The sequence below is a fragment of the Vigna umbellata genome, chromosome 3 (assembly GCF_029865625.1).
Source record: "Vigna umbellata cultivar VRB3 chromosome 3, Vumbellata_1.0, whole genome shotgun sequence".
In the NCBI taxonomy this organism is placed as follows: domain Eukaryota; kingdom Viridiplantae; phylum Streptophyta; class Magnoliopsida; order Fabales; family Fabaceae; genus Vigna; species Vigna umbellata.
This window is the reverse complement of record NC_142167.1, coordinates 22,951,245-22,973,305: the sequence shown is the minus strand read 5'-3', so window position 1 is coordinate 22,973,305 and position 22,061 is coordinate 22,951,245. Positions and strand designations below refer to the sequence as shown.

Below are 22,061 nucleotides of genomic sequence, written 5' to 3'. Positions count from 1 at the left end.
ATACTCAATACTCTTTTAATTAATAAGAATATAGATGCATTTTATTAATTTTTTTTATTAATCTTACAACATTTTATTAATTTTTAATTTACTAATCAAATATATTTTTTTAATTTTTTTAATTTCATCTTCTCTCATTATTTGAAGTTTTAAGATATATATATATATATATATATATTTCTTTACCGGAGTTATTTTTGTTTAAAAAGATAAATTTATAACTACATTCATCTCTAATTAATTTATCATATCAATATGAGTTATAAAATCAGGTGATAATCATTTGTTAAAAATATTATTAGTTTATTAATTATATATGAAAAAAACTGTAATTTTTATATTGATATATATCATATCAATATAGATAAAACGAGGAATCTGTTTTACAAATTAAAAGATAATAGGTTCTGTTTGTTTCCGAATAACCCTTCATCAATTTATAAATTTTTGAATTTGAATTATAAATTAGTCTCTATATATATATCTCTTTCTTTCCCTTGCTTTCTCCTTCTCCATTCTAAGCTGACACTGCAAAAGCCATGGCGAAATTTGGTTCTCCAACAACTCACATTGAGGACACAGTTCCTCAAGTCCCATCAGCTCTTACTATCGTTGCCATCGACACTAACTTAACCGTTCTTGAATTCATCAAGAACACATGCAACCAGGATGGTATTCAAGGTTAGATATATACTCTCTTTTTTCATACTTATTTCTTGAGAGAAAGCTTTACTCTTTTCTCATGTTGACGCTGGTTTTAACGTTGTGTGCAGTTCTGGCGTGCTCTGAATATCAAAGTGCTGTGATTGCATTACGAGAAAGGAAACAGCATTTTGATTTCATACTCATAGAGGCTGATATGCCAATCATGAACGGCTATGAATTTCTAGAATTTCTCAAGAAAGAACAGATTAATGTTCCTCTCATAAGTAAGCGACTAGTCCTATATATTTTACTCAAGTTTTCAAGTTTTTGACTTGTTTTACTGATAAAGAATAATTTGCAGTGATGACTTCGGATGATAGTATGTCTTCCAGAGTGAGGGCGATCAAACATGGAGCTAGTGATTATTGGATTAAACCTTTGCATGAGTTTCATTTGAAGAATAAGTTGACACGTGTATTTCAGAAGAAGTGCATGATTGCAGATAAGCAGCAAAAGGATAGTGGTTGCTTAAGAGATGATGATAAAAGAAGAGGAAGAAGTGATGATTCTGAACCGGCTTCATGTATGGTTCATGGGAGCAATAGCAACTTTGAAGAAGCCGATGTTGTTGATGAATCATGTAATCCACCTCCCACCAAGAAGCCTCGTGTTGTATGGGATGATAGACTGCATGGTTCGTTTATAAACGCCATCAACATACTTGGAATTGAAAGTATGATATGTTATTTTTATGACACCAGTTCAGAATTATCACGTATTGCTCTTATTAAGCAAGCATTGTTTTGTATCTCATTGTTTTGTATTGACAGTTTTACTTTTTCTTAATTTGTTTTAGATGCTATGCCAAAGAAAATTCTTGAAATCATGAATGAGCCTGGTTTAGAAAGATCACATGTTGCTAGTCATTTGCAGGTTAGTTTCTTTTCTATATTGCTTCAGTGTTCCACTCTTTAATTCTCCAATCTCTTATCATTATTTTGAGTTTATGGGGAGTTTTTCCAAATGCTATTTTTCACAGTCATAGTGGCTGAGTGTGAACTGAAATTTTTGATGGACAGAAATACAGAAACTCTTTAAGAAAGGAGCAAAAGAAGAACATGTCATGCGATCCAGAGACACAGATACAGCAGCAACAACCGCAACAGAATGACATGTTTTTCATTTCAGGGAGACAGATAGAACAACAGCATTCACAACAAAAACAGAATGACATGCCATTGGTTTCAGGGAGACAGATAGAGCAACCACAATCAGAACAGAATGACATGTCATGGAACACGGAACCAAGGATGTCCGCAGTTGAAAGAGTTCACTGGCAACCTTGTTCTGCTACTACAATGACAGGTAACGTGGTAGAGGAAGCTTTGGCAAATATACAATTGGCTGACAGTTTTCATGCAGAGGAAACATTGGCACATGATCAGCCTTTAGAAAGCTTTCCTAACTTTGCCAGTAACCAGAATTTTCAACTGGGAACTCTAGATGATGCTTCTCTATGGAAATTATTTTGTCCATCTGATGCAGAGCTAGTTGACGATCTCATTATGCAGAAGATAAATAATATGAATGTACTGCAACAAAATGACATGTCATTCAACTCAGGGAGACAGATACAACAGCAACCGCAACAGAATGACATGTCTCTCGTTTCAGGGAGACAAATAGAGCAACAACACTCGCATCAGAATGACATGTCATTGCCAAGGACGAGTGCATGGCAACCCTTTTCTGCTACTGCAATGACAATTTTTCATCCTGGTTTTACTGGTAACATGGAAGAGGAAGCTTTGGCATATGGTCATCCTTTAGCAGCCTTTCCTAACGTTGCCATTCCCGAGAATTTTTCAGAAGAACAATCAAATCCAAATAGACAACTGGCTAACAATTTTATTGCAGAGCAAGTTTTGGCACATGATCTTCCTTTAGCAACCTTTCCTAACATTGCCAGTAACCAGAATTCTCAACTGGGAACTCCAGAAAATGCTTCTCTATATGGATCACTTTATCCTTTTGATACACCGCTAGTTGACAATCCCACTATGCTACAGACAGATAATATGCAGCAGTCGATGCATCATAATCAAATGTATCCAATGAACTTTGAGCCATCTTCCACGATAATTTCTGGAAATCCAGCTTTTGCCTCCCAGAAGTACAACTTTGGTATGAACATGGATCATGGTTCTCAATCAATACAAGATGGAAATAGCACAGGTGAAGGCATTCTTGATCAATATAGCACTATAGATTCCCTTTATCATCCACAGTTTCAAAATGCAGGTTTGCCAAGTGGTGCTGCCAGACGTTTTGTCGCAAGTAATTCTAGTAGCCAAAATCCCTCTGTTGATGATAAATCCTCTCAGAAATGAATCACCACAGGACATGTTGGAGGAAATTGTCTAACTCTTATAACAAGTTTTCATTTATGTGACATGTGCGTAGAAATTTCTTTTGTGATTTTTATTTTTTTAATCTGTGGTAATTGACAGTGTAGCCATACTTCCAGATAATTTTATTATATTTGATTTGAAGTCGTCCTACCATAAAATAACATAATTTCTTTCTTTTTGTAAAATTAAAGAAGTCGTGTCATGTTATCTTTTAAGTCAAATGTTGTGAAATCTTTTCAAACTAACATAATGTTTTGAAAAATTACATTATAATTTTAAAAGCAAATTACTCTAATTTGGTAAAAAAAAAAAGCTTAGTTTATCTGGAGAATATTTAGGGTTTGGTTGAAAATTTTTCAACCTATCATTTTAGAATATAATATTATTTTGATTATTAATTCATATGTTAATTACTAGCGACTAGTTCACGTTATTTTCACGAAAAAAATCATTTAAATATACGTATGATCAGTACTATATACATAAGTATGCATAAATATTTATCAACAAATTACATAAAAACATCTGTATGTTTAATTATCTATACCGACTCTTAATATGGATGTTTAATTTATATTATTTTCCCATTTTAAATGGTTATCTAAATATAAGAATGACATCTCGACTCATCTTGTGTTTAGTGTATAATTTCTTTCTTCTTTTACCCCAACCATAATATTAATACAATGGTTTTTATTTACAAATGTAGATGTTGGTTAACTAATCATAAATAAATTTATTTTATGTATATGTATGACTATATACGCTTTCTTATATTTACAATTTAGTAATTATATTAAGAATAATAGAAATAGCCAAAGGCATCTTTTGATAATTTTAGTTTATTTCATAACAATTATTTAAATATATTTATGAACATACATACTTGTTTTCTTAGACTCAGTCCCTTCCAAATATAGAGTAACAAAGACAAATAGTAATAATTAATAATGAAAGTTAGAACGAAATCAGGAGAGTTTAGTTGGAGAATGAGAGTTAGAATGAACGTGAGTTGAAGTAAGCCAAAACACCGACAAGGGGTGCATTGACGTATGTTGTCGGTTCAGAGTGTACAAAATCTACTCGAGAATCTGCGTACGAATCGTTGGGATAAGGTCCTCCCACGACAGCTCCTGAGAGCAAATTAGGGTTTGGATTTTGGCTTTCAAAATAAAAAGATCCTTCTTTGCAAGCAATACGAGGAGGGTAATCATCCACTGATGGCAACGACGACGCACGATGATGTATTTTTTCAGGGTATTTCGCTCCATATCCTACCATGTATGACATATTCTGTGGATTGCTTCCCAGTATGTAATCCACCTGCAAGACGAACACTTTTAATTAGTATCATTATTCTCTGCTACATTACATTACATAGATTACATTCACGAAAATACGTACCTGGCCTCTTACTATTTGTCTAAGTCGGGTTCGAGAAGCAAAAACGTTACCACCACAGTCAATCTCTTTATTTGTCTTCTTCAAATAGCCAGCATAAACCAGAAACAGGAATGAGATTGCTGTTGTATGCTGTAAGTTACTTCCCCCAGGCTTGAACAGAAGCCCACCTAGTTAATTTTTCATTAATTGTGTCAATCGTGATTATATATACTTAAGATTTATGTGTAACTAATTAATATACCTGGAGAGTATTTGACTGATACCGAAGGTGATTCAGGCAGCACACTACAGACAAACCTGTCCGCATTGAATACGAAAGCCTTAGAATTTGAGCTGCTATTAATCAGAAGCTGCAAGATAAGAAACATTAGCCAGAGCAGAAACAATAGTTAATGTATAAAAGAAGTATACCTTTGAAAGGAGCACGTTGATGCCAGCATCCTTTGTGTCCCATCCAAATTCAGCGAAGCTTTTCAGATTATGAATGTTTTGATCAATGTAATCAAAGTAATAAGGGCGCTTAGTAGCCTTCAACAACCATGCTGCTCCCCACACCAATTCGTCCTATGTTTATATAATTCACATTTTCATCTTTCTAATACCATTGGAAATGTTTGTAAAACTAGAATCAAGTTTAATCTTGGCCTACCTGGTAGCCACCAAAATCACAATAGAATGGGCACACCCACTGTCCGAGGCTGTCGTTGTATGATCCTCTGTATTTATCAGCAAAATCGAAAACCTGATTCCAAAGAAAACTCTATAAATTAAGCATTGAAGCAAGACAGGAAAATGAACATGTATGGATAAATATTTATACCATTATGGCCCTTTGCAGAAGCCTTGCAGAATAACCAATGTGATATTTCCTGAACACAATAGAAGAAGCTGCAAGTGCTGCTGCAATCTCTGCAGAAACTTCAGAGCCAGGATGGTCCCTGCTAACGGCGTAGGCTGTTCTGGGGGTGTCCATGTCTTCAGGTCTCTCCCAGCAGTTATGATCGGCATAAGGGTCACCAACTTGTGCAAACACTATTCCAGGGATGCTTGTGGCTTTCAGAAAATACTCCGTGCCCCAACGAATAGCGTCCAGCGCGTGTTTAAGATCTGGACCCATGAATTTTCCGAACTCTATTACACTCCACGCCAGCATCGTCGTCGAAAATGCCATTGGAAAGTTGAATTTCACGTTGTCACCAGCATCGTAGTATCCCCCAACCAAGTCAACCTGTTTCATGGCTCATGCTTCATATTTATTTCCAAAAAATCATTTCCTAAAGTTCTATGTAACTTTAAACGAGTCCCCTATGACAAAACAAAGAGTCACTTAACACTTACAATAACATGCACCATATTTTTCTATTAGAGCGAAGTTACGTATTATAATTGTGTCTCTTGTGTGTCAAGAATGAGCACAATCGAGCATTGCAATAGAAGATGAAGATTGTGAAGAGATGAATTTTAAATATAATTCAACTCCACAAACTGACAAGTCTTTGAGACTATATATTAATGGATGGTCAGATAAACTCAAACATAATTCTGAATAATGATATTAATAGATGGTTTGAAAGACGGAAACACATGATTTTGGTTTTGTGTTGAGTCTAACTCAATCTCATAATACCGATGTTGAAAAGGAAAAATGAGAAGTAATTATACTTTTTGAGGGAAAGGAAATGTTGTAGTAATATGTGGAGGGAGAAGATATTGATCATGAAGTGCAGAATCCTTCCTCCAAGTCATCCTCTGTGTTGGTGGGAGCTTCCCTGATCTCTGCCCTTCAAAGAACAATATGCTCTTTGACAAGGCCTCTCTATAATTATGCTGCAAACCTCTTACATTTACAGAACTCGTCAATAACAGCATGGTACAGACCAACACTAACCTTAACCTTTGCGGAAAACCCATGTTCTCTCTGTCTACTGAATATTGGTTGGAAGAAGAGGAAAGGGTTAACTAACACGTTATACGTACATGCATCGATATCATACAAATGGGCGTTAAATAGACAACCTTAAACAAGCGTATTTCCATGAAAAAGGTCAAGAACGTGAATCTTAAAAAGATAACTAAGAAAGCATTTGCATGCGCAATAAAAGGTAACTAAGAGAGAAGATTCATAGAAAAAGGAAAACAGAAAGATTGTTGACACAATAAAGAAAGCATGCAGTTTGGGAGCTTGTGCGTGAAGTGGAGTGTCTACAATGTTAGTTTCTTCTAAATTAATATAGTATTTGCATTTCAATGCTGCTTTTTCTAATAAATACCTTAGGTAGTGTCTTACTTAGGATTCACTTTATTATTATTATTATTATTTTTAACCTTCAAAACACAAGTTTTCGCATAAACTCCCAAGTCACGTTTCTGTCTATTATTCATATAATTTTTTTTTATATAATACTTTTACAAATTAGAGACAAACATGAAAGAGAAAATTCTAGAATAAAATAAATAGTGCAATGAAAAGAAATAGAAAAAAATAATATTATACGAAAGCTTTTATATAACTTTATTATTTGAATTACATTTTTTCTTTTTCCTCTTCATAGTTGTGTTTGTAACTAGTGTCTTCTTCGGGAGAGAAAGTCAAATAAATGTATACATTGTAGGTGCAATATTAACTAATAAAGTGACATTTTTATGCACGACTTTTAAAATAAACTTCATAAAAGTTAATAACTTTTAATAATGTGAATATCAAAAGACTGTTATATTTTCAGAGCATTATAATTAAAACTTAAATGAAAACAATTTCAGATCTTTTAAAATTTTAAATATTTTAATGTATCCGTATATTAAAAAAAAGTTTCTCATAAAAAACTAAAATTTCGAAACAATGAACGAAGCCTTATCGTTTCTAGTTTTCTTGGGAACTTTATTGCTCATATTCTATGACTTTATGGCAGTTTAAAGCTTTCACATACTCAATGTTATTCACAAAAACTTAAATAGTGTACATAAATATTAAGAATGCATTCCAATATATTAATACAAATTGTATTGCACTTTGAAAAAAAAAATGACAGAATTTTTGTATCACCCATAATAGTTTTTTTAGTGTCCTTGAGTCGAGACTATTCTCAGAACAATTTTCGGGTAAACATCACCTTCTATGCCTAACTGTTTGATAGTGTATGTGTTAAGTGATGCATGGAAATTAATTAATTAATTAATTAATTCTAACAATTTTTCTAATCTTTTGCTGAAAGGGCATATTCAGTGTGTGTCATAAACCAGTGAACATTAATAAATTTGTATGTATGACAAATGTAGCACTTCAAATTAAGAAGGGTTGGGGATATTATCCGTTCAAACATTATAACTCACAAAGTCTAAACAATATTATGTTTAAAAAAGTATCAAAAAATCTATTTAAAATAGGAAAAGGTTAAAAATGTTGTTGGAAGTTGGAAGAATAATTAATATTTCGAAAAATAACAATTTTTTACCTAATTCATTAATTATAGGTATTTGATAAAAATGTTGACTGCGTGGCTAATTTTAATTGATATTTTTTCCATATTATATATTTATATCATCAATCTTACATTATATCGTAAAATATTTTCAATCATATTTTAAAAAAATAAAATAACACTATTTTGAGTAGACGTCGTATTTGCATCATTTTGATCAGTGTAATGGTTAAAATATTTAAAGTACAATGTTAAAATAATAAAATAAATAACGTATATAGATAAACGATTAAAATAAATCTTGTGTAAGAAAAAAAAACCACAAATAAAAAGACTTTCCTAGTGGAAAAAAGGAAATAAAGGAAATAAATAGTAAAATTTAGGAGCTAAAATTGGAGTTTTAGAAATAACACTTCAAATAATATCTGAATAAATATTACAAGTTACTAAAAAACTGTGTATATCTTAACAATGTCACAAATTTGTCAACTATTGAAAAAAACAAAAGCTAAAAAACAAATAAACTGATTGAAAGGGCTTCTTATTCATACACAAATAGAACATGTTAAGTTTAAAAATATTACCAATTAGTAAATAAAAAATAAAAAAATCTAAAGTTTACTAATCTTACGACGACTGGTATCATGACCTTATAAGTTCTAGACAAGTATCTCTCTATTTAAAAGTTGACCTTTAACTAATTATATATATATAATAAAGAAAAGTGAAATGTAGGTCCAACGTAGTCTAATTAATTAATATATATTTTTGCCGTCTCTCTTATAATGTTTAGTTAGATATCAATAAGAAAAGTTATAACTATAGTTTTCAAGTAATTGAAAGGTTATTACGACTTGAAAATATTTTTGATCACGCATTTTACTACGAGAGCATGACATAATGAAGAGCTCATGTAACACATGATGAAAGGGCAGAAGGGTCCAATGTTAATACAGCTCATCAAGGAGTGAGAAAGAGTTCTAGAAACAAAATAACAAACTCCAGGCTGGAGGATTTCTATTGGTGAAAAGCATAGTCGTATATGGGGGGGTCGAAAGGGAAAAAAAAGGGGAGTTGGAAATTCTGTTTTGCCTTCCCTCTGCATAATTTCTTTTCTCTGATTTACCGTATCTCTCTCTCTGGACATTTCCTATGGCAGCTATAGGATGATTCCTAAACTTTTCCATTTCCAGAATAAAAAAATTATTCCAATGTTCCTTCTTTTTACTTGTGCAAAAATTATTTGAGTACTATACTGCTATAATTACTGTGAATTTTGTGTACTGTTCCATTGGTGATTTTGGGAACTGTTACAATTGGTGCTTTCATTGACCATGGCGGAGAATACTCGCCTCAAAGACCTCACGGCTGATGTCAAACGCATCCTCGACGTACTGGAGATCAAAGACCGTGAAAACGCCACAAGATTTGAAACCTTAGAGTCAGCTGTTGATGCCTTGCTACAGCAGAAAACAGCAAACCCTGTTCCACCGTTTCAGGTGCGTAACGTCAAGCTGGATTTTCCACGCTTTGATGGCTCCGATGTATTGCAATGGATATTCAAGGCAGAGCAATTCTTTTCATATTACAATACTCCTGATGATCATCGTTTAACGATTGCTGCCATACATCTGGAAAAAGATGTAGTCCCATGGTTTCAAATGATGAACCGTCAAGATACCTTCCACTCTTGGGTTGCTTTTACTCGTGCGCTAGAATTGGAATTTGGTCCTTCTCCCTATGAATGTTCTAGATCCAATTTATTTAAGTTGACCCAAACAGATTCTGTGCAGGAATATTATGTCAAATTCACTGCCCTGGCTAACCGTGTCCAAGGTGTCACCACTGAAGCCTTGTTAGATTGTTTTATTGGAGGGTTAAAACCGGATATTCGAAGGGATGTAATTGCTCAATCCCCTTCAACATTGATTCGCTCAGTTTCCTTAGCTAAATTGTATGAAGAAAAATACATGACCAAACCCAAACCATATCAACCTTATACAGCAGCCAAAACACTAACCGCAAACACTAGCCAACCTATACACCAAACCATTAAATCCACAAATCTACCACCCTTACTTCCAACTCCGATTACAGCTTCCACCACCATCCGAAATACCCATATCAAGCGAATCACCCCAGCTGAGATGCAACTGAGAAGGGAAAAAGGGCTCTGTTATACATGTGAGGAGAAATTTTCTCCTACCCATCGTTGTCCCAACAAGCAATACCTGCTTCTACAATGCCAAGACGCGGATGCTGCAGACTTACCACCTGAACCACCGGATACGGAGCAACAAGGTGAATTAAACTTGTTACAAGAACACCACCTATCTTATAATGCTTTAAAAGGAGCTTCTGGACTGGGTACAATGAAATTCCAAGGTTTAATTAATGGCATTACAGTTCAAGTTTTACTTGACAGTGGCTCGAGTGATAATTTTCTGCAGCCCAGAATCGCTCATTGTTTAAAGTTGCCCATTGAGCCAATCTCCAATTTTAAAGTTTTAGTTGGTAATGGCAATACTTTAGTTGCTGAAGGATTGGTTAAAGACTTAGAAGTCCGCATTCAGGGTCACTTTTTGACATTGCCAGTCTATTTACTACCTGTTACTGGGGCTGATTTAGTTTTGGGAGCTGCCTGGTTAGCCACTCTTGGACCTCATATTTCAGATTACAGCACTCTTACACTGAAATTTTATTTGGGCAATCATTTTGTCACATTGCATGGGGAGCAAAACACTTTACCGGTACAAGCTCAGTTTCATCATCTCAAACGTATGACTCATACACATGCCATAGCTGAGCTTTTTACATTACAATTCGACCAATTAGACGGTTTCCCAGAGCAACAACTGCAATTACACCACGATGTCGACCCTGAATTAGTGTTGTTATTGAATAAATATAAGGAGGTTTTTTCTGTTCCTTCGGGGCTACCTCCTAGTAGGTCACAGAACCATTCTATTCCCTTGTTACAAGGATCGGAACCAGTGAAAGTGAGGCCATACAGGTATCCCCATAGCCAGAAACACCAGATTGAAATAATGGTCCAAGAGATGTTGAAGGAAGGACTTATTGTACCTAGCACTAGTCCTTTTTCATCGCCAATTATTCTGGTTAAGAAGAAAGATGGAACTTGGCGCTTTTGTACTGATTATAGGGCATTGAATGCTATCACTGTTAAGGATAGTTTTCCTATCCCAACCGTAGATGAACTCATCGATGAGTTACATGGAGCGCAATTTTTCTCTAAATTGGACTTGCGTTCGGGCTACCACCAAATTTTGGTAAGGGAAGAGGACAGATTCAAAACAGCTTTTAGAACCCACCAAGGTCATTATGAATGGGTTGTAATGCCATTTGGTCTCACCAATGCCCCTGCCACCTTTCAGAGCTTGATGAATGACGTTTTCCAAGGCTTGTTGAGGAAATTTGTTCTTGTGTTTTTTGATGATATTCTAGTATACAGCTCTTCTTGGTCTGCTCATTTACTGCACCTTGAAGTTGTTTTACAGAAACTTGAGCAACATCAACTCTTTGCCAAACTATCTAAATGCTCTTTTGGTCTTCAACAAGTGGACTATTTAGGCCACACTGTTTCCGGCTTAGGAGTGGCAATGGATACAAGCAAGATGCAAGCTGTGATGGATTGGCCATGTCCTAACACCTTGAAGCAGTTGCGAGGCTTTCTTGGCCTTACAGGCTATTATAGACGCTTCATAAAAAATTACGCAGTGGTGGCCGCCCCTCTTACCGATTTATTGAAAAAAGACAATTTTCAGTGGACACCGTCGGCTTCTGTAGCTTTTGAGCAATTAAAATTAGCAATCACCCAAGCCCCTGTTTTGGCTATGCCCGATTTTTCGAAACCTTTTGTCTTAGAAACAGATGCCTCAGGAGTGGGAATCGGTGCAGTTCTCAGCCAAGAACATCATCCAATTGCATTTTTTTCTAAAAAGCTTTCGGCTGCCATGCAAAAGCAATCCACATACACTAGAGAATTTTTTGCTATCACAGAAGCCATTGCCAAGTTCCGTCATTACCTCCTGGGCCATAAATTTGTGATTCGAACAGATCAAAAAAGCTTAAAAAGCTTAACGGAGCAAGCGATTCAGACCCCAGAACAACAAAAATGGCTGCACAAATTGCTGGGATATGATTTTACCATTGAATATAAGCCGGGGAAAGATAATATTGCTGCAGATTCTCTCTCTCGATCCTGTTTCATAGCATGGTCTCAACCTAATTTCCAAATTCTGCATGAATTACGGGAAACTGTTTCTCAGGATCCTCATCTTAAGGGTGTTATAGACTTGTGTTTACTAAATCAGCCTCCTCAACCCCATTATTCAGTGCATGATAATTTACTCTTCTGGAAGGGTCGTTTAGTTATTCCTCAATCTCATGCTTTGATCCAACAGATTTTACATGAGTTTCATAGCTCATTGATGGGAGGGCATGCTGGTTTTACCAGAACTTTGGCTAGAATTGCAGCTCAATTTTATTGGAAGGGTATGAACAAAGATGTACAACAGTTTGTTCAAAATTGCTTGATTTGCCAACAAGCAAAAACGTCTCACACTCTCCCTGCAGGTCTGTTACAGCCACTCCCCATTCCAGAGCAAATTTGGGAAGACATTGCTATGGATTTCATCACGGGCCTTCCTTCTTCAAATGGCTTTACGGTCATCTTAGTAGTTGTTGACAGATTATCTAAATATGGCCATTTTTCCCCTTTAAAGGCTGATTACTCTAGTAAATCAGTTGCAGAAATTTTTGTTAAATCAGTGGTAAAACTACATGGCATTCCTAAGACTATTGTTTCGGATAGGGACAAAGTTTTTCTGAGTCATTTTTGGCAGCAATTATTCAAATTAAGTGGTACTTCTTTGAACATGTCCACTGCATACCATCCACAGTCCGATGGCCAATCTGAATCCTTAAATAAATGTTTGGAAATGTATTTGAGGTGTTTCACTTATGAATCTCCGAAAGATTGGGCAAAGTTGTTGCCTTGGGCAGAGTATTGGTATAACACTTCCTATCACCATAGTTGTGGAATGACCCCCTTTAAGATCGTGTATGGAAGAGATCCTCCTGCCTTGGTGAAATACCACCTTAATCCACATGATTCTCTTTCAGTTCAAGAACAATTACTGCAACGAGATGTAACAATCAACAAATTGAAAGTTAATCTCCACAAAGCTCAACAATACATGAAGAAACAGGCTGACAAGAAAAGGAGGTTCATGGAATTACAAATTGGTGACTTGGTCTTGGTTAAACTGCAGCCCTATAGACAACACTCTGTAGCTCTTCGAAAAAATCAGAAGCTGAGTATGAGATTTTTTGGTCCATTCCCTGTTATTCAAAGAATTGGCCAGGTTGCTTACAAATTGTTGCTACCCCCAACCACTAAAGTCCATCCAGTATTCCATTGCTCCCAGTTGAAACCTTGTAGAGGGGATCATTCTCAGCCTTATGTGCCACTACCTACTACTTCCAATGAATTGCCACCAGTTATTCACCCTGTTGCCATTTTAAAATCCAGGGTCCTATTACGAGGCCTGAACCAAGTTCCACAATATTTGGTGCAATGGGAGGGATTAGATGTTGATAACGCCACTTGGGAGGATCAAAGAACCCTGCAGCAGGCTTTCCCGAATCTCAACCTTGAGGACAAGGTTGGTCTTAATGGGAGTGGAATTGTAACACATGATGAAAGGGCAGAAGGGTCCAATGTTAATACAGCTCATCAAGGAGTGAGAAAGAGTTCTAGAAACAAAATAACAAACTCCAGGCTGGAGGATTTCTATTGGTGAAAAGCATAGTCGTATATGGGGGGGTCGAAAGGGAAAAAAAAGGGGAGTTGGAAATTCTGTTTTGCCTTCCCTCTGCATAATTTCTTTTCTCTGATTTACCGTATCTCTCTCTCTGGACATTTCCTATGGCAGCTATAGGATGATTCCTAAACTTTTCCATTTCCAGAATAAAAAAATTATTCCAATGTTCCTTCTTTTTACTTGTGCAAAAATTATTTGAGTACTATACTGCTATAATTACTGTGAATTTTGTGTACTGTTCCATTGGTGATTTTGGGAACTGTTACAGCTCACATCATAAAATAAAATAAAATACAAGTGGCGTGTTATTATAATATATATAGCAAGCAATTTATTACATAAATGACTGTACTCTAAAGTTGGTGAAGTTGTTTTAATCCTATGAATATCGTATACATATTATTAAGGTTATAATTGGTTTTATCATTTTTAAGGTGGCACACCATAAATCAACATGTAATCATGTATCTAACTTTATTAGGTATTACCATTTTCTGAAAACAAGGTCAAAATTAACACAATTATTAAAATCATTAACCCATTCATGAAAATAAGTTGACAAATCCTGAATACACACACATAAATTATGTTTTCTTCTTCTCTTTTTTAGCAACTCACTCATGTTTTCTGGGCTCACTCTGATACGAGGATCGTTAAATTCTCAAAGTATATCATATAAAAAAATGATGACTTTCTTCTAATACTTTTTTTCATTCACATGGAAGCTTGATCTTTGTTTCCTAGAACCATGTCAACACTATCAATATTTTCATCTTTGTCTCACCCAACAAAAACCACCTGACTCCTCTTTCGGTTTCAATTTTCTAAAATTAAACTCTTCTTCTTAAATTTAATTTAATCACACAAGTTATATATTATAAGGTCGTTTTATTTGATATTCATCTTATCAATACTTTTCAATGCTCAAATGAGCAAGAAAGTTTATATAAATTGTATATATCAGTGTTTGTGAGAATGTGAGTATTTTTCGGACAATATTATTAATTGTATCTGTAGAATCAACAAAGTTATGAATCTATATTTCTATTAAAATAATATTTATATGAAATATATAATAACAATATAATAAACAACAAAATAATCAACACACTAAAATAGTAAGAGATTTAATTATAATATATACTTATAATCAAATAGACGCACGTTTAAACTGTTATATATGATAAATAGATTGTTATGACAAATGATGCTTTGACTTACAATTTTTACATTTGATATATTACCTTTTTTTATTATTTTATTCTCTTTCTTCTAAAAAAAATACAAAAATTCACTTTTATAATTATTTTACTGTGTTAAATGAACGTGAAGTATCTCACACAACCATTACTTGATTGCTATAAGATGAAAAGAAACTTAAGAAATCTTTAATAAATCATGCTATTTAATATATTTACTTATGGAAAAAAATATAATAATATAAAAAATTATAAGTCCCATATAGCATGATTACAAATTATTTTTCTGATTGTACATGTATACCATACCTACCTATATGTATTAACACTCTTAATGCTTTTGAGATATTTTAGAACCCTACATTCCCATTCTAACCTCATTAAGGGCACAAAACTTGACGAAGGTCCTTGGAAATAAAGGGTGGTGTAAAGGGTAACAGTGTCATGTGGGAGCTTATAAAAAGTGTGGAGGAGAAGCAACCCAATAGGAACCCTAGACATGGAAACCCTGCGATGGTGCGAAACATCCATGATGTAAAACGAGGTAGTGATATCAGAGGTGGGGCCCTATGTGCATTTGAGAAGCCGCATCCAACACCATTCGTTGCTTTGCCACGTCAGCCACAAGTGATGATTCATCACTAGGTCCACTTCTTTCGATCACAACCCCACATCCAAAGGTCAACTTCATTTTCTTATTTATTTATTTATTTATTTTCAAGATTGATTAATGGGTTACATGAAGATTTCTTAGTTATTGGTGGTATTATTATTGTGAGGTGCAAATAATACCCACGCTCACACAAAACCCAATTATATCATAACCTTTCCACCATTAATACCACATCGCAAGCTTTCTTTTCTTCCTATATATATATATATATATATTTCCATATTCACTTTTTGTTCTTAAGTTTTGCACCATTATTATTAATATTTTCTTGCTATAAAGACAAAGTAATTAATATTTTTTGTTGAAGAAAACACCCACAAGAATAATTAGGTTCTGAGTAATAAGTTTGTATTGCTATTATGAATGGCACTTCCCTAAAATTGCACGTGTTGTTGCACTAAAGTGTGTGTGAAGTGTGGAAGATCAATTTCTCAATTCCCCAACAAAAAAAACCGAGACGGACCACGTCTTGGGCCCACTTCCGTAGTGGGCTCCCCACAACTCAGCCCAACTTGCAATGCTAATCATATAGGCTAGCTCACGCCGGACCACGAGCCGCTACGTACACTCAGCCATCAAACTTGGGTGGGTCCCGCATTCCATCACACTGCTCACTCACTGGCTCGGCTTCATCGGCTTTACATACCAACTCGGCTGGCTTAGCGGTTTTGTAAAAAGGTTCACGGAATCAAAAGTGTTGCTCTACTCTTCTGCTACTAGAAGTAAGTTTTCACAATTACAATTCAAGGACCTCACAATATTTGCAAAATGGGTACCAACAAGTAACCATATTTTTGAATGTGCATAGTTTGTAATAACTGTTTAATAATCTATTAAGTTTTATAATGTACTTTCCCTCTTACTAACTTTGTCACATCGACCATTACTGCAACTAGCAACTTATAATGTACCTTATAAAAGAATGTTATACATTTGATTCTCCATGCACCCTCGTAGATACTTTTATGTTTGTTTATCCAACTATATATCTAATATCTGTTTAACTTCTCTGGTGTCTAACATCACAAACACGTGACCATATTCTAATGAAATTTCACCGAAATGATTATATACACAACATGCTCAAATAAAACTTAATTCTTATGTACAAATAGAAATAAAAGTTATTACACGTGCAAGCCATTAATTTCATAATTAAAATGATTTTATGGTTTAAAACGAGAAAGAAAAATAAAAAGTGGATGTTAACATCTAGTGTCTAGATGCAACATACATAGCCAGCCGTAGATGAAGCATGTGAAGTCTGAGAGAACGGGACGGGGATGATCAATTCCGTAATGAGTTGAGCAGCTGTGACAGTGAGACGTGCAACTATAGATATATAACATCAATTATGACTCTCGATAGTGTGATGGAAACGCATCGGTCGCAACGAAATTAGTTCCATCTAATTGTAATAATGAAATCATGCCATATACCACCAATATGGGATTGATTATAGATTATACACTAATACCATTTTTTAAAAAGATCAAAAAACATCATTGTGTCCTAACTGCTGTTTTGCTAAATCAACAGTATATATTAATGTAGTTGAATAGAAATTCCATTGCTTCAAACAATTAATTTATTCTTTTCTTTTGTCTGGTTCAAGACAAATGAAATAATTATCCCTTTAAGGACATTAGCTTTTCCACATTTAGTCTGATATAATTATTACAAGAACAACTTTGACATTAACACAGGTAAATAAATGAATGAATACACATGTTGTAACTACTGGTATATATGGTTGATAGCAGAATATCATTAACCTGATTGTCAGGGAAACAACACCATCAACAGTAAGAAAGGGACAAGACGGAGAAGAATGTTGAGAAGAATTGGCATATATGAGAAGCAAATGTTTGGAAGAACATGGAGATCCAGTGTCACTTGGAATAGAGACCATGATGAGAATTTAATTACAGTTGAGAGTCGAAGGTGGTGGAAATGGTAGGGACTAAGAATGAAGGAGGGGGCCACCATGCCTCATTTGTGTGTGTGAGAGGTGTGCATGCCTTTTTCCCAAAAGCCAGAAGGCTTGGCTGTTCCATTACGTCACCACCAAATTTGTTTACTCTTTTTAGTGCCTTGTGGAAACCCTTTAAGATTCGTCATTCGTCTAAGCTGCTACTTCCTCTCTGCCTTCACCGTTTCACACTTTCCTCTCTGCAATCTTTACTCTAACATATTATGCAAACCTTCCTCGTAGATACATAGAAAGAGACCCTTTTGCCGACTGAAACCAAAGCTGTTCACTTTGTGTTGGTTGCCTTCGGTCTCTTTCGGTTTCAGGTTGAGGTGGCACTCCCAACCATTTCCTTGCACCTCTTCCATTTTTTTCCGCCACCTTTTCTCCCAAACCTTTCCCACCAATTCAGCCTAACCGACAGTGAGATCTTGTTCGTCTTATATATCTTGTATTGTTTGCCAGAAACCAAACAGAAGCATGTTTAGGGTTTTATTTTTCTGTGTTACTGTTTTCCTTCTTATTTAAATTACTTTTCCAGAAACAAAAGAGAACTCTTCCTGGCGTTGATCTTCAGACGTTGCCGCTTTCTGTTCTTCTTCCCGTATGCCTTTTTCCTCGGGATCCGATCCCACAAGTAAAAAACACAGGTTGTTTGTTTCTTGTGAGAGAACAAAAAGCTAACAGAAAAAGTCGACGGGTTCTGTTCCCGAGGACTTGTGTTTGTTACTATTTCAACCTTTTTCAGTGCTTTTTATTGCGTTGAAAATCTTTGTCTGATTTAGGAGCTTCCTCTATATATTTTGGAGTTAAAGTTGAGACATATCACCACAGCACCATTTTCATCTCGGTGCACACAAACACCAACTCGTTTTGGAGGAAGATTTGTGACAGAACCACCGTGCTCAGATCTGTGAAGACTAGCTTGATCTGTGAGCTTTCTTACACTTTCTGTCTAAATTCTTTTTTAATTTTCTTTGCTTTGTCTTGAAGCTAAACCCCCTGCACTTTGTGATAAGATATAGAAGTCGCATGGAGACTTCGACATAACCCAAAAAGAGAAGTGTAGAGTTCTTACTTTACTGATCTTAAACTCAACATAATGTGAGCAAATTCAAAGGGGTTTGTTTTGATTCGTTTGATTTGCACCTCGTTTTCTCCAACCTCGAAGGAGGCTATTTTGTTTCCTATACATGATCTTGTTTTAGTTTAAGCATATATACTGTTAGACATTATAAGAAGGTTCATGAACTTTATCCCTTTATAAGCATGGGTCATATATTAGTGGCAATCACAATGAGTGACAATCACTTGTATATGTTCATCTAGGATTAGTAAGTCTTGTGCATGTCTCCTATCGCATGTGTGTTGACTATGTGAGTGTTTCGCACGCATAATCATCATGGTCGTGCCTTTTCTCCATATATTATATATAGAAATTCTATTCTTCTTTTCCAATATATTCGATATGTGATCTAAACTTTAATGCTTTCAACGCACTGTATTGTGTATATGCACATTGGGTTGAGATGTACGGTTAAGTATATGATTTATTCTTTTCCCACCTTTTCTTGCCACAACAGAAAGACTGGAAGAGAGAAGGAAAAAAGGGAGATAATTTAGGGAACTTGACAGTGAAATATAGAAAGAAAAACGAGTTTTAGATTAATGGACTGCGAAAATCTGGGTCACTAAAAGTAATTAAATTTGGGATTAGTGATAAACTTGTTGATTATTATTTAGTTTACTGACTGAAGTAGATTACTGCGTAGCTAATTTATGTGTAAGAGTTTGTTATTTTTCGTACGAGAACCTCATTCCCTAATTTTTCATAAGTTACTATTATATGTTAAAACTAATGAGTGGAAAACCACTTTTAACTCACTCTAATCATGGTTACTGTCAGTAAGTTCGGGGAAAACATTATTAAACCAGAAAGAAAGAAAAGGAACTGAGCAATGCCACACTATTTTTTTTTTTTAATTATTCACGAAGGGTGAAAAATTCAATATAATGATCAACTTCGCCTTGTCAAAGTGCAAGAGAACAGTGTACTGGTATGACAAAAATTCATGTTGCTTGCATATACATGTAATGTGACATAAGTTTTGGTTGTATGTATATAATTAACTTGTTAAAGAATATGATAGAAGGCCTAATCTACTTCAGCATATTTGCTATCATACTTACTGGATTCAATTTAATTTGCAGGAAACAGCAGAGGAGAACATGGAGAGTTTCACTCATGTTCCTCCCGGTTTTAGGTTCCATCCAACGGATGAAGAACTTGTTGATTACTACCTTAGGAAGAAAGTGGCTTCAAGGAGGATTGACCTGGATGTCATAAAAGATGTTGACCTCTACAAAATTGAGCCATGGGATCTTCAAGGTAGTACATAGCATCTAAATTCAAGAGGAGCAGTTTATTGGTGAAAGAAATACTGCTAATTGACTTCTTCATTTTCGTTTTAAACTTTAAAGAGATTTGCAGAATAGGAACGGAAGAGCAAAACGAATGGTACTTCTTTAGCCACAAAGACAAGAAGTATCCAACTGGAACTCGCACAAATAGAGCAACTGCAGCTGGGTTTTGGAAAGCGACAGGAAGAGACAAGGCAATCTATTCCAAACACTGAACTGATAGGCATGAGGAAAACCTTAGTCTTTTATAAAGGTCGAGCACCAAATGGACAAAAGTCAGATTGGATAATGCATGAATATCGGCTTGAAACAGAAGAAAATGGCACTCCACAGGCAAGTTCAGTTATAATGAGCAAAACGAATTGGTGTTAAAAAATTCAGACACCATAAAATATAAATAACCTACTTATCTCAATTACAAGAATCACCATATAGAAAAATAAACAGCAACATTGAGTTCAATTTATAGTCATAGCGTGTTACAATAAATTACTGAAAATCTAAGGCTCTCACGAGATAGTTAAACGTTACTGGGAATTATTTATCCAACGATATAAAAGGAAAGAACACCATGCATGCATGCATATATGCATGTAGCATTTTGAGTATAATTCACCTTTGTTGATGAAACGCTTTTAGATTTGACAATGAGCTAGCCGAAACTTTCTTGTTGGTAATTTTTCTCAACACATCCTCTCGTAAACTAACGACTGTTTTGTCCTTTTTGTATGAATGAAGCAGGAAGAAGGTTGGGTTGTGTGTAGAGTATTCAAGAAGAGAGTAACAACAATGCGTAAAGTGAATGAGCACGACTCTCCCAGTTGGTATGATGAGCAAGTATCTTTCATTCAAGACATGGACTCACCGAAGCAGACCTCTCAATCTAATCTGGTCTACCAGCTTCCCTATCCTTGCAAGAAAGAGCTAGATGTGCCCTACCAGATGCCTCGTGACCACTTCCTTCCACTTCTGGAGAGCCCAAAACTGCTTCAATCTGCTTCAGCCATAACCCCTAATCCCATGGCACCATATCTTCTAGATCATGTCAACCACTCCACCACTCTGCTTCCCTCGTTACTCATACAAGAAGAACATGTTATCGGTCAGCAAATAAACTTACAGACAACCTACGGCAACAGCAACTGCAATGATCAAGCAGTGGATCAAGTAACTGATTGGCGAGTGCTTGACAAGTTCGTTGCTTCACAGCTCAGTCAAGATGGATCCAAAGAAAACGCCTACTCAAACACCTCAGCCAGTATCTTTCACGGAACTGACAGTGGCAATTGCAATGTACAGTTCAGACATTTCGACAAACATGAGATGGTGGTGCCTCAAGAAAATGCCTCAACATCAAACTCCAGCTGCCCAATTGCATTGTGGAAATAGCGACTGCTTCATAAATTGGTTTTGGGTACATACTAATTATAGGTACTTAGCTAAAAACATCTCTTGCAAGTACTGTTTAAGTGCCTGTACATAATAAACGTATAATGAGCAAAACTTTAACTATTGTGGAGCTTCTCGCTCCACTGCATCTATCTAGCTTCTAGCATATATTCAACTGAAAAGAAAGAAAACGAATGGGACGTGATATACTTAGTATAAAAAGCCATATCTATATTTCCCTGAAGATGGAAAGGTTTCAAAGGGTAAAAGTTGCATTGGTGGGTACGCATGCATGACGAGCTCTGCCATGTAAACCGAGGTCCAACGACCACATTCGCTGTTTTCATTGGAGTGACAGGGTGGTCCACATATATATATATATATATATATATATATATATATATATATATATATATATATGTCTGTATGTTACAATTACAACAAAATAGTTATAGAATAAATTGTTCTTTTTTCCTTTTTACTTTCTTTGTTAATTTGAGCATCCTTTTAACAGGCTATATTTTTACATTGAGGATGGCACATAAAAACTTTTTTTTTGCTAATTAAACATGAAATTATAAATGATTTAAAATGAATCAACCGGGAAAGTAAAAAATTTACATTTAAAGGGTTTATGAAAATTAAAGATTGCATGTGTAATGTTTTTAAACACCATCAAACA

At 35.2% G+C, this 22,061-nt stretch overlaps 2 protein-coding genes and 1 pseudogene across 4 annotated transcripts in view; 2 read left to right on the top strand and 1 right to left on the bottom strand.

Annotated features, from left to right (window-relative positions):
• The window catches only part of LOC124840569 (UMP-CMP kinase-like), an 85,221-nt gene that overhangs the window by 32,826 nt on the left and 30,334 nt on the right, over positions 1 to 22,061 (top strand). The window lies entirely within an intron of this gene.
• LOC124840580 (endoglucanase 4-like) lies at positions 3,883 to 6,418 on the bottom strand. Its single transcript, XM_047316644.2, has 7 exons — positions 6,123 to 6,418; positions 5,281 to 5,688; positions 5,110 to 5,202; positions 4,872 to 5,024; positions 4,702 to 4,810; positions 4,461 to 4,627; positions 3,883 to 4,379 (listed from the first exon to the last, which is right to left on the bottom strand). The coding sequence occupies exons 1-7, from the start codon at positions 6,369 to 6,371 to the stop codon at positions 4,053 to 4,055; spliced, it is 1,506 nt and encodes a 501-aa protein (XP_047172600.2). The 5' UTR covers positions 6,372 to 6,418; the 3' UTR covers positions 3,883 to 4,052.
• LOC148201976 (NAC domain-containing protein 7-like) lies at positions 17,764 to 21,730 on the top strand (annotated as a pseudogene). The gene is made up of 4 exons (XR_015784999.1): positions 17,764 to 18,501; positions 19,781 to 19,958; positions 20,051 to 20,323; positions 20,732 to 21,730. The product of XR_015784999.1 is annotated as an NAC domain-containing protein 7-like (transcript).

Coding starts and splice junctions, on each gene's coding strand:
- LOC124840580 (XM_047316644.2), bottom strand. CDS start 6,371: ATGGGTTTTCCGCAAAGGTTAAGGTTAGTGTTGGTCTGTACCATGCTG. Junction 5,689..6,122: donor CATTTCCTTTCCCTCAAAAA/GTATAATTACTT, acceptor GCCATGAAACAG/GTTGACTTGGTTGGGGGATA. Junction 4,811..4,871: donor TCAACGTGCTCCTTTCAAAG/GTATACTTCTTT, acceptor CTTATCTTGCAG/CTTCTGATTAATAGCAGCTC.